Genomic DNA, 16,187 nt, shown 5'->3' on the forward strand with positions numbered 1-16,187 from the left:
CTAGTAAAACTTTTCCTTCATAGAGAAACCAATATTTAGTGAGGGAGTGGAGAGTATAAACTCAGCACAGGTGAAAAGAACAGCAAAGTCACCATCACCAAGATGATTCCTGATGAATGAACATACTATTTGAGAATGCATACACACTGCAACACCCAACTATCCAAATATATATATACAAACACACACATACACACATTTTTNTATATATATATATATATATATATAAGCATTTTTTTTCTGCTCAGATAAGGCTAGTTTAGCTCACTGGCTAAGATCAGATTTACAAGAAGGCCCAGTGTCTCCAAGGGTGCAGATGGTTGTGAGGAGACGTGAGCTTCCGCTAGGGGGCCCCAGGAAGCAAATATACAGGTAACTCCTCAGCTTCCATGCCTCACTTTCCCTATTTTCCCTTCCTCTCTTAATTATTGCTCAGGCAAGGAGGAGAAGAAGACATATTGTAATGGGACCTGCTCAGCCTGGGGCCTCCAACCCCAGACATTGAAGGCTGTCTTTGAAATTATAGGAGAATTTGTGCCTATATGAACCAGATATGTAGGGCAACAATTCAATCCTTTCAAAGGTGATGATGTCTCAGGGCCCAAGTTTGGAAGGGAAAAGAATTGGTAATTATATGTCATCACCTAATTTCTCTAAACTGCACTAGTTGGCTACATGGCCCTAGAATTTATGCCCAATTTTTGGATTCTTTTTTTTTTTTTTTGCATTTTACTTTGCTCTTTCAAAAGTCTAAGTCAGTTATGGTCCGAGAAAAAGGGAAAGAGCCACAGGAAGAGATCAGAGGCCTGGGGGCAGGTAATAAGAGGGGGAAAGCTTTGCTCTTCCCTGGGAAGTAGGAAGAATGGGAATTTTTTAGTGCCTTAGACAGTGTCTTCCCACTGCTGTGTGTATCCATTGAATTTCCTTCTCTGTTGTCTTCCAGGGCAGAGAAGGCAGAGTTTATCAGGAAGGCAGAGTTCTCAGAAATGTCTTTTAAACCACACCATGAGCTGAACAGGAAAATTCAAGCAGGATAAGGATAGGTGGAGACACAAGACCAAGGTTCATCATGCATGGACACTACTCAGATCTGTCCTTTTGTGGAGTAAAAGTGGTGAGTAAAGACAATATGTTGGTATGTCTTGGCCTCTTGTAGAAGGGTTGCTGTGGACTGACCCTGTGGGCTCTGCTGTGAATATTTCCTCATAGCTACCACCCAACCCTGGTCTGGAACTCTCTGGCCCCTACTCCCTGAGGTTCAGATGATTTATCCTCACAGGCTACTGGGGAGCCACAGTCTCCTCACCCAGGTCCACCTATCCCAAGATCAGCTTTCCAGGAAGCAATCATGTTCAGGGTGTACGGTGGGGCTTCTATAGTCTAGGAATCACATTGATTAGCATGAAAACCTCTTCCATTACCTCCTGCTGCTGGAGGGTTTAAAAGGGATTTGGGGAACCAAGGCCCAGTTGAGGGTCCTCAGAGTACAAGTCTGTATAGGATTTTCCCCTGAAGTATTGGTTCCCCTACTTTCCACCCTTCTCATTCACTACACAGGTGGCTAGAAGCTAGGACTCAGATATTGGGATAAAGATATTTGGTATCCTTCATATGTCCTTGTCCACTGAACTGCCCCTCTCACTCTTATTTTCTATTGACCCTCAGAGTTTCAGCTTCTGCCACCTCAGCCATCTACTGGGTCCGTGTCTATGGGACTCAGTCACCATTTTCTGACACCAGGGTAGATAGCCATTATCAGCAGCTCCCTGGAAATACCCCCACAATCCTCAGATGTGAGGATATTACTTGGGCCTCAGGGAACCCTACCCAATTTTCAGTCTCCAATTGGACCCTGTAGCATTCCTTAGTATTTAGAGGCTCCAGCTTGAGATGAGGTCAATTATTATTGCATAACTTGGGACACAAAAAGCAATGCTTACACAATGCTCTAGGCCAGGGAGGAAATGAGAAAAATACCTGCCATAATCCTGGCATTGAGCTTTCCCCGATCAGCACTGATCTTGCTTTCTATTGAGTTAATGCTCAGTATATGAGGCTCAGAACCTCCCTGAGGAATATAATCCTGCCCTTTCAAATTATAAAGCCTTCTTTGTCAGGACCATATTGATTTCCTCTAATTCATGTGAATTAATGTAAGGGACAGGATGTCTTGGAGAGAGACTCATGGTGGTTTCAGGGCAGAAATTGAACACAAAATCTATTGTGTCTGACTTAGGAAAATCCATGGATTCAGAGATCCGCACATTTGCTTCATTTACTGAACACCTCCTAAGTACCAGAATGGGCTCTTTAGGACACAGTTTGAATAAGACAAGTATAACCCTTGTTCTCAGAGAATTTACACTAGCATGGTTGTAGCCTTATTTGTCTCCAGGTTTGTCACAAAATCTCTGTGAACAATCTGTGACAACCAAGACTAATTATCACTGTCTCACCTGCTTTGATGCCAATACCACCAAGAGCCCTTGTGTCAGGAAGAAGATAGATAAAAAAAAGCTGTGCTTTCGTTTCATCTCTACTTGTCCTGCCTATGACCAATACCAGTTCAGGGTATGGTCATGGTATCACTCATGTTACTCAAACTAGAGGACTTCATACTATTTTTTTTTCAGTCCATCTTTTTGGTTTAACAAAAATACATATTTTCTTGCTTCCCTGCCCATGTAATCAGAATCTTTGTTTTTCAGAAACAGAAGTAGCCACCAGATGTAGGATAGTGTCATGGACAACACCAGTAGGTGAGGCTCTCTGCCTGGACACTGTATGTCATTGTTCCTGGCTCAGGTTATGCTTCTCATTTCCTGAGCTCTGAAATCTCAGAGAAGCTGGGTTTCTGTTTTTTTCTTGTTTTTTGAAAAAAAAAAAAAACCTCAATTTCCAGGTATAGAGTGATACCTCCCCAATAAGACATGGCTCTCAGACCCAACTGAAGTTGACTTTTGGAATTTAACATAAGGTTTTCTAATGCTTTAACCTGTCTAGTTCTTTGCTTGATATGATGTTGAAGAAACATCAGTAATTTTGTAGCTAGACATTATAAACACAACCCACAGGAAATCCATAGAACTCTTAGTGAATAAACTAAATCATGGTCCAATGAGCATGAATGATAGGTCACAAGGTTTCCTGTGGTCAGGATTTGGAAAAGAACATCTAAAAAGGGACAGAGATTCTACTTATAGTAATGTTCTTTTAATAACCATTTTCTTATTCAAGGAAATTACAAAGCCAGGCTAACATATCCTAATTATTTCAGATACTAAAAAAAAAAAAAAAAATCTTTTTTAGTCAAAGCAAATTAGATCCAGAGAATCAAAAAAGAACAAAAATAGATATTCTCTGACAGTTTTCTTTTCTTATGAAAAATATAAATGTGAAAATTGAAGGCATGTACAGAGGAGGATGGGGAGATTTTCACAACAGCAACAGAAACTACAAGGAAATAGTAAGTTATCTTGCGAGAGTCACCAGTTGTGACAATTGCTAGGTGAGATCCACCAGAAGACTTTCAGCCATGACTTTGGTTCAAGAAGACATTCTCAAAATAAGCCCAGGAACATGGCAGAGGAAAACTCACTTGGAATATTTGGTAGCATAAGCACTATGAAGTAACTCTCTGACTTCAGGTTATTACTGATCTTGAAAAAATAATGTCTAAATCCCCAACACCATGGAGGTCACCTCCCCATTCACCTGTCCTTTATATTAACATCAGAAAGATACATCTGCAGAAGTTCATGTCTTCTTCCAGAAGTTTTGGGCAGGATGAAAGAGGTCAGATGATCTGGGATGTGAGGCCATTAGGGGGCACCATTACACTGGTCATGAGAAGGCCTGGCTCTGGACCAGGTCACAAAGGAAAATACTTTACAAGCCTTTAAACACCTGAAAAAGCAGTATTCTTTTAAAAGTTTGTTCTAATTAGTTATACATGACAGCAGATTACATTTTGATACATTGTACACAAATGGAGCACAACTTCTCATTCCTCTGGCTGTATACAATGCAGAATCACACCAGTTGTGCAATTATGTATGTACATAGTGTCATAATTAGTGATGAATCCACTTAGATAGAAAAATATCCCATTAACAATAGCCTAAAAAATAAAATGAAATACTTGGGAATCAATCTAATGAAAAAAAGTGAAAGAGCTCTACTATGAAAACTACAGAACACTAAATAAAAAAAAATTGAAGAAGATCATAGAAGATGGAAATATCTCCCATGTTCTTGGTTACATAGAATTCATATTATCCAAATGGCCATACTACCAAAAGCCTTACAGATTTAATGCAATTGCTATTAAAATCCCAATGACATTCTTCATAAAACTAGAAAAAAAAGCAATCATAAAATTCATTTGGAAAAAGAACAGACCCAAAATAGCCAATGTAATCCTTTGCAAGAGTAATGAAGGAAGCATCACAATACCAGACCTTAAACTATAATACAGAGTTATATTAACAAAAATGGCATGGTATTGGCACCAAAATAGACATAAGACCAATGGTACAGAATAGAAGACACAGAGAAAAAAAAAACACCTAAATAAAGTTATCACATACTAGACAAAGGCACTAAAAGCAGTACCCTTTAAGAATTGTAACATCCTTGTTTCTTTCCCCCAAAGCAAAATAAGGTGACTTTTACCTTTGTTTCCTCTTTCAGTTTTCATGCTTATGGTGTTGTTCAGGTCTGAGTTTCAGGGAGAGATACAAGGATAATTACACAGATGGAACAAATTCATACAAGGGAACTTGATCTAAAATCCATTGCATGAATAGTGTAAGAAAAACTTGGAGATGGAAGCACCTCAATTTGAACAATTTTGCTTTAGTAAATGGAACTCTGTGGGTTTCTCCATCATGACCAAAATATCTCTTTCCTTTATAATCCTCAGTTATTATTATATAAGCATTTCTCTAGGGAGCAAATGAAGGATTCTGGGAGCACACTGCCATTAACTCCTGTCTCCAGAACATGGGTAGCTGATCCTATCTCTTGTATTACATTGTAGATCTTCTGCAGGAATCATGTGTTGAGCATCATCCACAGCATCTAAGTCTTTGGATAAAACTTTATATATTTTGTTGTTCCAGCAGTATTAAGACACCCACTCAAAGATGAAAATAACAGATTTGAATATTAGAAGTTGATCTCCTTAAATAACATAGCACATATTTATCAAAATATTAGAAAGTTGTATCATATACATATATATTTAATATAAATATTTATTTTCTTTAAAATTATCATTTTTTCTTCCTGAATTTCATTTTATACTGATAAAGATTTACCTTGCCCATCCAGGAGTTTATAGACTGAGACATTTGCAAAGTTTCTGGTGAATTATGAACAGGAACTGTGGAAGGAGAGAACTGAAGAAATATGAACTATATATCAGATGCTCCAGTTAGGAAGAGAACCTCTGAGTTCTCAGTGCTTGTTATATGAAAATGTATGAGAGAAAATTATGGAGCAACTGACCAAATAGCCAGCCATGGAAGGAAATATCAGTGTGGTCCTTCAAATTACAAAGTATAGTTTAAAAAAAGATTATGACTGTGTTAAGACACATCATCCAATGGCTACCAGAACCAAATCTCTCGGCTTCTTTTGCATTGTGATGGATTCCTGGTAACCTGGGTTCTCTTTTAATATCCATATTAGCAAGCCCACCATTCATCACTGACTCTTAATCACCATGAAGCTATCACTAAAGGATCAGAATTGTTGTCTGAGGTATGTTTAAGGTGTAAGAGACCTGGGGTTGTCTCAGAAGACCCTTCCAAGGTTTCAGAAACCATGCTGTTAAATATGATATTCCAATTCATTTATCATGAGAATATCTGTAATAATCTGTAATATCTCTAATATCCTTAATATGCAATATTTTCCTATTTTTTTATTTGTCATTGATGTCAGACATTTAAAGTGACTTAGAGAAGCTGTTACATATATTTTGGAATGTTTCAGTCATTTTTATATTCATTTATTTGCTTGATACTATTATTTAATCTCATTTTTTATATATCTAAAGCTACATGTTTTTTTCTAATATCAAAGGTATACATTTTCCTAATACACAGAATCTAATCCACAAATATTTGGATCTGATTTGAGACTCTATAAAGCCAATGATAGGGAAAAACTATAAGCAAGAAAAATTATTAAATTGAAAATTCACCAACAATTTAGGAATTAATATACAGTTTTCCTTTATTCTGTAATAGGCACTGATCTTGCTGCTTATTTTTCACCAGTTATGGGAGAAAATGTCTCTCCAAAATTCTTCTTGACAACTAGATAAACTTTTCTTTCCTCCTTCAGTTAATTTTAAGTTATTTTTTGATAATTGATTACATAAAACTATTACTTATAATCGATTATCACAAATTATACCTAGTGGTCACCTAGAATAAAGAATAGTTGGCATCCCAAACCTGAGTGGGCTTCTCTATGTCACTCCAGCACCAGGTTACCCTCTGCTGTTGGTGGTGATAGTATTAAGACTCAATGTGTGGGGGAATCCCTGTCCCTTCACACTCCAGACAGGGACTATCTGATTTCCCTGTGGGATCACTTCTGGAGGGCGGAAGTCCCAGTAATCACCCACAGAGGGAGAAATTGAGTTCACTGGAGAGGAATGTGGCCCAAGCACCTGCCTAATGATCTGCATCTCTGCTGTTGTTAGTGCTTCATTTTGCAGGTGTTTCTGTGCCCAGAATGAGGGTGAGCCCTCTCTCTTCTTCCACTTTTAGTTTTCATTTCTCAGAAAGAGCTAAGCTGAGGTTAAAGGAGAGGTCTGCACCACCTTCAGAAAGGGAGAGATTTGCATAGAGACATCCCACTTATAGGATTACAAGGACAGATAAGAAGGGTTGGTGGGCTCAGTTCTGGCTGAGGGCTCAGGAAGGAGAGCCTGGGGGCATCGTCACCATGGCCTGGGCTCATGTTCTCTTCACATTCCTCATTCACTGCACAGGTGGCTTTCTACAGGGGATTCTTGAGGGCACCTAGGCTGTCACCTAGGATGATATCTTCTCAACACTTCCTGGGAAGGAGAATCTGGTCTAACCTCACTGATCTCTATGTTACTTTCTTCTTCCAGGGTCTTGGGCCCAGTTTGAATTGACTCAGCCTCACTCTGTGTCGGCATCTCCAGGGAAGACAGTCACCATCTCCTGTACACGCAGCAGTGGCAATATTGGGAGCTCCTATGTGTACTGGTACCAACAGCGTCAGGGCAATGCTCCCAGCACTGTGATCTATGCTGATGATCAAAGACCCTCTGGGGTCCCTGATCGGTTCTCAGGATCCATTGACAGTTCCTCCAACACAGCCTCCCTGTCTATCTCTGATCTGCAGATTGAGGATGAGGCTGACTACTACTGTCAGTCTTACAATAGCAGCTATAATCCCACAGTGCTCCAGACACATGGGGAAGTGAGACAAAAACTCCCCAGAGTGTCCTCACCCTGAATTAACTGTGAACATGTTCCAACAGTGAAGGTTGCTTCCTGCTGCCTCCTCTTTGAGTGTTGGGGTTGGAATTTTCTGCTCTGTTTCTTCAAAACATCTTGATGACTTATATTCTCATAGATCCAAAATCAATCCATGGAAGACATGCAACTTAAACATGGATTCTGAACCACAACTCTATTGATAATTTTTGTTGGGAACTGTCCTGCACATGATAAAATATTTAGCAGCATCTCTATCTTATAAACACTCAATTTGATTAACATTCTTCTCTCAATTTTTACAACAAAATAGTTCTAAATAGTGCCAGCTGTTTCCCTCCAGGAAGCAAATGCAGCATTGAATGAGACCACACAGTTCAAGAGCTTGCTGTTAGTTATATAAAACTGGTGACTTTGAATCTTGCTATGCCATTCACTGTTCAAATGTGTAGGTTTTTATATCTCTGAGCTTCTGATCCCCACCTGTAGAACAAATTATTATGACAGAATTCAAATGAATATTTTGATAATTGAATAGTGTTCTAAGTAACATGAGAATAGATTCTGTATAGTATAGAAGCCCCAAGGAGGGTGTAAGATGTAGTATATATCCCAGACTAGATATTCTCATAATATTTAATATATTTGTACAATGCACATGGAAATGAACTGGAACCATTCATCCAAGTTGTATAAAATCTATGAAGAATGTGCTACCACATGGATGAACTTGAAAATTTATGCTTGGTCACAATTCACCATACGTATACTGTGGATCTAACCTAAATGCCCTTTAGGAGAGGAATGGATAAAAAATGTGGCATATATACACAATGGAATTTTACTCAGCAATAATAGAGAATAAAATCATGGCATTTATAGGTAAATGGATGGCATTAGAGAAGATAAAGCTTAATGAAGTTAGCCAATCCTCAAAAAATGCTTAATATTTTCTCTGATATAAGGAGATTGATTCATAGTGGGGTAGGGAGGGGGAGAATGAGAGGAAGAGATGAAGTCTAAATAGGGAATTGGGGTAGGAGAGAAAGGGAAGGGGCAGAGGGTTAGCAAGGATAGTGGAAACGATAGACATCATTTCCAATGTACATGTATAAAGACATGAATTGGTATCAACATACTTTATATAAACCAGAGATATGAAAAATTGTGCTGTGTATGTGTAATAAGAATTATAATACATTATGCTGTCATTTAGTTTTTTAAAAATCAATAAAAAAAGAAAATTCCCACTGGGAGTAAATGAACACAAAAGATCACACATTGTATTATTTCATTGATAAGAAATATCTAAAATGTTTAAATTTTTAAAGGAATAAAATAGGGGGTATACTCAAAATCTTTCACAATTGAGGGTGAGAGGGATGACAACAATAATGGGAAACAGAACTATTTGAAAAAGTAACATAGATTGAGAATAGCTTCAATAAAGTTTGATGGTTTCTCAGTTCCTTGGTGGCATGTAGTCCACTAAGTGCAGCTGAGATGTGTGTAAAAGTCACTCTTTTCATTTTTTTTTTGAAATAAACTGAAGAGAACAAGGTGTTGGTGCTGGTTTTATGAAGTCACTTACACACTGGAATGACAGCCTCTGTGATCCCCTTCACTTCCTAAACATCAGCATCTGATGAAATTTACAGCACCCCAAATGCACATCTGTGAGATCCTCAGGTGAGTCAGATGCATATCCTCATGGGGCATAAAAGGACTTGGGGCCAGTAGTGATGATTTGAACCATTCTCAGAGAGTGACTCTCACAATGCTAGCTGGGAAACCCCTCAGAAATATGGACGATAGTTGAGGAAACAGTGAGTTCCCTCTTTGTTTGGAGGTGATCATAGTTGCCAGGTTCTCTCAGGACACAAGACCATTGAAGTCCAGTTTTGTCATTCTCAAAAACATTGTTTGGCTAAAATCCTCATCTTCTTCTTCCTCAGAGATGCAAAAAATGATCAGGAAGGAGAAAAATATTTGAATTGGGTCTTGTAGAGAATTAAAGAGAATCCTACTCCATGCTGGAGTCTCAGGGAGCTCTTGCCTTATCACCTGCTTCTTTCTTCATCCTCCTCCTCCATCTTTTCACAGATGGGGCCTGATCTATCTGAGGCAGAGGACTCAGAGCAGGGACTTAGCCCTTCCATTCATGCATATCATTGTTTTCTCTGTGTCTCCCCTGTGGGGTTTGAGGCCCAGGCAAGGAAGTCACTGAACCAGATCTCATGACAGAATACCACAATCACTTGCACTGAATTAGCAACATATTGTCAGAAAGGGCATAGCTTGGTAGCTACATCAGCTAATACATTGTTCTCAGACTCTTATTGCTCAGGAAAAGCTTGCATTCAGAGTTATTAAAAAGATTATTTAAAAGATTCTTTGGCTCATACAAACAATTCAGTTGTTCTTTATCAAATGAGACCTTATCTCTCTGGAACAAAAACCCTCCAGGGGTCACTATGTATATTCATGGAAAACTGGTAGAGACTCAACTGGTTTAGCTTTACTGGATCATATGCTCAATGGACCATGCACAGCACTAGAGCAGCTGCTTCCTCCAATGGAGACAATCCTTAGCACACTGCCACCATGTTTTGGAAGTTGATAGTGAAGGACTCTTATTTATATGATGCATTACATAAACATGACCCCTTCAGCAGGCAATTCAGTAAGAAATCATGGGCCATCAGGAAGTCTGGTCTAAACTTTAGGGCAAGAGATTCCTTCCAAAAAGCATACCACAGCTGAAAATGTCTCCTTAATTTCCTCATTCAGTGTTCAAGATGATAAAAATTTGGATTCCAGGCATTGTTGTGGCTCTCTTTTTTTCCTTCCTCATTGTGGACATGATTTTTTTTTTTGGGGGGGGGTGGGTCCGCTTCTCAGGTTGTGAAACTCAGGAGCCCTCACTTACCACTTGGTCTAGAGGGACAGTCACTGTCTTCTGTGGCTCCAGATCACTTCACAGTTGCAGCAGAAGTCGAGCTAAGTGCCCAGGACCCTGATTTGAAACACAAAAATCAGACAGTCTGGGTTACTATCCTTATTCTCAGGCTCCCTTGCTGTGGGCAAAGCAGCCTGATTCTCTCAAGTGCACAGCCTGAGGGTGTAACAAGTTCAAAGTGTGAAACATTACAGTGATGCTCAGCACAGTCAGACCCAGATGGGGAACAGAGATTGAAGCTTGCACCTGACTTAGCTTAGATGGAAATATGATCATCGGTTATAGGAATCATAAAACTGGAAACTGACCACTCTGTCAGCACAATGATGACTGTCCCTGGAGATAGGTTAAGAAAAGGGTCTGGTTAGTTTCGGTTCTTATATAAGTTCAGAATCGAGGATATCTGTCAATTGTTTGTGAGGAAATGTTCCACAAAATACATATTTAATTATCTGAAATCCTCTTATGTCCATTCTGTGTCCTCTGCTTGAGACAAAGAAGTGCTAGTCTCTCTTAGCCTTAGCATTTGGAGTCCAGACCTGAAGACACTAGTTAGTTAATAAACATGCTGCATGAATGATTAAGTACAAATGCACACAAAAGGGTCATCCAGCATTAGCTGATAAAGTGTTTTCAGGATTATCTTACCCTTTCCTCTTGATTGAACAGGAGTACCAGTGTTCTATCCACACCTCTTCTCTCTTATTAGCATCCACATTCCTCATTAGTGACTTCCCCCACACTGCTTGGACCAGATCTTTAATACCAAGGTGAGAACATGTCACTATACAAGGTCACAATCAACTGTTCCTAAACAAAGAAGCCTAAATATCTGACTCCTGAACAAGTATTTAATTCTCTTATGGATAGAAAAAAAAAAACATCTAATTGCTATATTTTCCACCATACTCAAGAATGATAGCACCTTTCTGGTTATTCAAAAAAGAAATGTCCAGTTCCTAATATATTCTTTCATTCTCACCCAACAGGTTTTTTTGTTTAACAGGTTATGAAGAGTTTGTCTTTGAACAGAGTTCTGATGATCTTCCCATCCTGTTTTCCATTGTTAGTGTTACTGTATGGACAAATTAATGTCTTCAGAAATCTTTTGAGAATATCTAGCACTGCAATATAATATGTACTATGATATATGTAATTTAAATATATAATATGTGTGTGTATATGAGAGTTTCAACCCAGGGCCTCCCACATGCTAAGCAAGCACTCTATCACTGTGCAACAATCCCAGCCACCCTCACTCAATTTATAGCCTCAATTCATTGTGCAGACCTTGGAGAAGACCCCTTAATGTCCCAAATAGTGAATTTCAATTGTTCAGAATTTGAATTGTGCTAGAGCTTATAACATTCACGTAATTGTGAATGTTTCTTCCCTATAGTGCATAATTCTAAAATGACAAAAAGCATGCTAATATTAATGAAATTGTGTTTATGTGCAACTTATTACACAGGCATTCCTGGCAAAGCAATATATCTAATAATGGTAGAAAATTCTGTGGCATTCATCTGTGAGGACCCTAAAGATTGACCTGTGACAAGGTGGTGAAGAAGAGATGTGCAGGGTATTCCATTGTGTTTCTCACAGCTGGCTGAGCCCCGCTAGCCTCAGGTCTAATAGAGAATGAGCTGCCTCCTGAGCTCCCCAAGGAGATCTTCAGTCTGGAGCTCTCAGGGCCTGTTGATGGCTCTTGAGCAGGATCCTATGCAAGGTTTCCAATACCTGCTCTGTCAATGACATTTCCTATGGTGAAACTCTGAACAGGCATCACCCTCAGCATCCTTTACCCTCAAATCCTCTCTAAGCTCATGAATTAGAGATCAGATGTAATCTGAGAATGCATGAAGATAAGAGTTTAATTTATAGGAATAGCCAGTCCTTTTCCCCATGGGCAGCAGAGAGGATAAGAAAAGCCTGGGGTCATAGAGTCCCTATTTTGAGATCAAGCACTATTCTACCATGGCCTGTATGTAACCTTACTCCTCCCGCTACTTCCCCATTACACAGATAGGGACAGATCTCAGAGACTCAAGATAGCTCCTATCCCATGTCAGTTCTTCTAGTTCAGATGACCAGTATTTTAAATATGGTTCCTATTCAAGCACATATGAATGTCTGTGTTTTCAGGTTCTCTTCCCAGCCTGGGATGACTCAGCCACCCTCCCTTTCTGCAACTCCAGAAGCATCTATCAAACTCATATGCACCCTGAGCAATGCCTTCAATGTTGCTAAGAAATGGATCCAGTGGTACCAGCACAAGATGGGGAACCTTTCTAGAGTTTCCCTGACATTCTACTCAAATTTGTGTAATCTCCATTGCTCTGAGGTTCTTGGTCTCTTCTCTGGATCCAAAGATATCTCAACAAATTCATCATTTTTGCTCATTTTGGGGCTGCAGCCTGAGGATGGGGCTGACTATTACTGTGTCATTGGACATGTTAATTTTCCTCATAGGAACATAGGGAGATAGAGCAGTAGTACAAAAAATTAGCCTGCTCACGTTTTTAGACTATACCTAAGTTATATGTCAGAGTGGTATCCTCTAAATTTTCTAATCAGTTTCTGAAATCTCAGGAAAACTGAAAATAAATAAACACCAAAATCAAATGCAAACCAAATAATAACAATAATAAATATGATAACATTCAAACATTTTATTATGATCCATAAGGTGATCTGCATTTATAACCAGATCCTGTTGAGATAGATTTGTTCTCCTGGAAATAAAAGTAAATCAGTTCTCTTGTTGGCCATGAGCCATAGACCCTTCCATCAGAAGGACATCTCTCTACAGCATGGGCTCTTCTCTTTAAGGGGGAAGAGAAGATCCCACCTCGTTTGTCTCCAGTTGTTTGTGCTCTACACTGTAACAGGCTCTCAGGGATTGAGACACTAAGATGTGAAATGGTTTGGGAAGATGGAGGCATCAGAGAAATTCCAGGCCAAGGCCCAGCCTGATTCCCTTGTGGGGGACCTGCACCTTCAGTTTTGATTTCAAGTATTAAATGCTAGGAATTGGGGTAGGGATGTGTTAAGGAATTTGGAAGTGAAACCAGCAAACTTTTTTGAGGCACCTGAGTGACTGAAGGTGAGGCTCCACCATTTTTTTTATTAGTTGTTTAAAACATTACAAAGCTCTTGACATATCATATTTCATATATTTGATTCAAGTGGGTTATGAACTCCTATTTTTACCCCATATACAGATTGCTGAATCACACTGGTTACACATACACGTTTTTACATACTGCCATACTAGTGTATGTTGTATTCTGCTGCCTTTCCTATCCTCTACTATCCTCCCTCCCCTCCCTTCCCCTCCCATCTTCTCTCTCTACCCCATCTACTGTAATTCATTTCTCTCTCATTTTTTCCCTTTCCCTCACTTCCTCTTATATATAATTTTGTGTAACAATGAGTGTCTCCTTCCATTTCCATGCAATTTCCCTTCTCTCTCCCTTTCCCTCCCACCTCTCATCTCTGTTTAATGGTAATCTTCTTCTCATGCTCTTCCTCCCTGATCTGTACTGAGTTGCCCTCATTATATCAAAGAAGACAGTTGGCATTTGTTTTTAGGAATTGGCTAGCTTCACTTAGCATATTCTGCTCTAATGCCATCCATTTCCCTGTAAATGCCATGATTTTGTCACTTTTTAGTGCTGAGTGATACTCCATTGTGTATAAATGCCACATTTTTAATCCATTCATCTATTGAAGGGCATCTAGGTTGGTTCCACAATCTAGCTACTGTAAATTGTGCTGCTATGAACATCAATGTAGTTGTATCCCAATAGTATGCTCTTTTAAGGTCTTTGGGGAATAGTCTGAGAAGTGGAATAGCTGGGTCAAATGGTGGCTCCATTCCCAGCTTTCCCAGGAATCTCCATACTGCTTTCCAAATTGGCCGCAACAATTTGCAGTCCAACCAGCAATGTACAAGTGTACCCTTTTCCCCACATCCTCGCCAGCACTTGTTGTTGTTTGACTTTGTAATGGTTGCCATTCTTACTGGAGTGAGATGGAATCTTAGGGTGGTTTTAATTTGCATTTCTCTGACTGCTAGAGATGGTGAGCATTTTTTCGTGTACTTGTTGATTGATTGTATGTCCTCCTCTGAGAAGTGTCTGTTCAGGTCCTTAGCCCATTTGTTGATTGGGTTATTTGCTTTCTTATTGTTTAATTTTTTGAGTTCTTTGTGTACTCTGGATATTAGGGATCTAGCTGAAGTGTGAGGAGTAAAAATTTGTTCCCAGGATGTAGGCTCCCTATTTACCTCTCTTATTGTTTCTCTTGCTGAGAAAAAACGTTTTAGTTTGAGTAAGTCCCATTTCTTGATTCTTGTTTTAACTCTTTTGCTATAGGTGTCCTATTAAGGAATTTGGAGCCCGACCACACAACATGTAGATTAGAGCCAACTTTTTCTTCTATCAGACACAGAGTCTCTGTTTTGATATCAAGCTCCTTGATCCATTTTGAGTTAACTTTTGTGCATGGCAAGAGAAAGGGATTCAGATTCATTTTGTTGCATATGTATTTCCAGCTTTCTCAGCACCATTTGTTGAAGATGTTATCCTTTATCCATTGCATGCTTTTAGCAACTTTGTCCAATATAAGATAGTTGTAATTTTGTGGATTGGTCTCTGTGTCCTCTATTCTGTACCATTTGTCCACCTGCCTGTTTTGGTACCAGTACCATGCTGTTTTGTTACTATTGCTCTGTAGTATAGTTTGAAGTCTGGTATCGCTATACCGCCTGTTTCACTATTCCTGCTTAGAATTGCTTCTGCTATTCTGGGTCTTTTATTTTTCCAGATTGTTTTCATGATTGCTTTATCTTCTTCTACAAGGAATTCCGTTTGTATTTTGATTGGCAATGCATTAAACCTATAGAAAACTTTTGGAAATATCACCATTTTGATGATGTTAGTTCTGCCTATCCATGAACAGGGTATATTTTTCCACCTTCTAAGATCTTTTTCTATTTCTCTCTTTAGGGTTCTGTAGTTTTCATTGTATAAAACTTTCACCTCTTTTGTTAGGTTGATTCCCAAGTATTTTATTTATTTATTTTTTTGAGGATATTGTGAATGGGGTTGTTGTCCTCATTTCCATTACAGAAGATTTGTCGCTGATATACAGGAATGCTTTTGATTTATGCGTGTTGATTTTATATCCTGCCACTTTGCTGAATTCATTTATTAGTTCTTGTAGTTTTTTGTAGACCCTTTTGGGTCTTCTAGGTATAGAATCATGTCAACTGCAAATAGTGATAATTTAAGTTCTTCTTTTCTATCTTTATGCCTTTAATTTCTTTCATCTGTCTAATTGCTCTGGCCAGTATTTCAAGAATTATATTGAATAGAAGTGGTGAGAGAGGGCATCCCTGTCTTGTTCCATATTTTAGAGGGAATGCCTTCAATTTTTCTCCATTTAGAATGATGCTATCCTGAGGCTTTGCATAGATAGCTTTTACAATGTTGAGGTAAGTTATTGTTATCCCAGTTTTTTATACTGTTTTGAACAAAGCTGTACTTTGTCGAATGCTTTTTCTGCGTCTATCAAGATGATCATATGGTTCTTATCTGTAAGTCTATTGATGTGGTGAATAAGATTTATTGATTTCCATATATATTGAACCAGCTTCGCATCCCAGGGATGAATCCTACTTGATTGTGGTGCACAATTTTTTTGATATGTTTTTGTATCCGATTCACCAGAATTTT

At 38.8% G+C, this 16,187-nt stretch overlaps 1 gene segment (V, D, J or C); it reads left to right on the forward strand.

The window, feature by feature from the left end:
* The first annotated feature begins 6,861 nt into the window (after positions 1–6,861).
* Positions 6,862–16,187, forward strand: part of LOC107158399 — a 13,748-nt gene continuing 4,422 nt past the window's right edge. The window contains 2 exon segments of the V gene segment in view: positions 6,862–7,009; positions 7,136–7,470. Of these exon segments, the coding sequence occupies positions 6,964–7,009; positions 7,136–7,470 (381 nt within the window).

The sequence above is a fragment of the Marmota marmota genome, unplaced genomic scaffold, assembly GCF_001458135.2.
Source record: "Marmota marmota marmota unplaced genomic scaffold, marMar, whole genome shotgun sequence".
In the NCBI taxonomy this organism is placed as follows: Eukaryota; Metazoa; Chordata; class Mammalia; order Rodentia; family Sciuridae; genus Marmota; species Marmota marmota.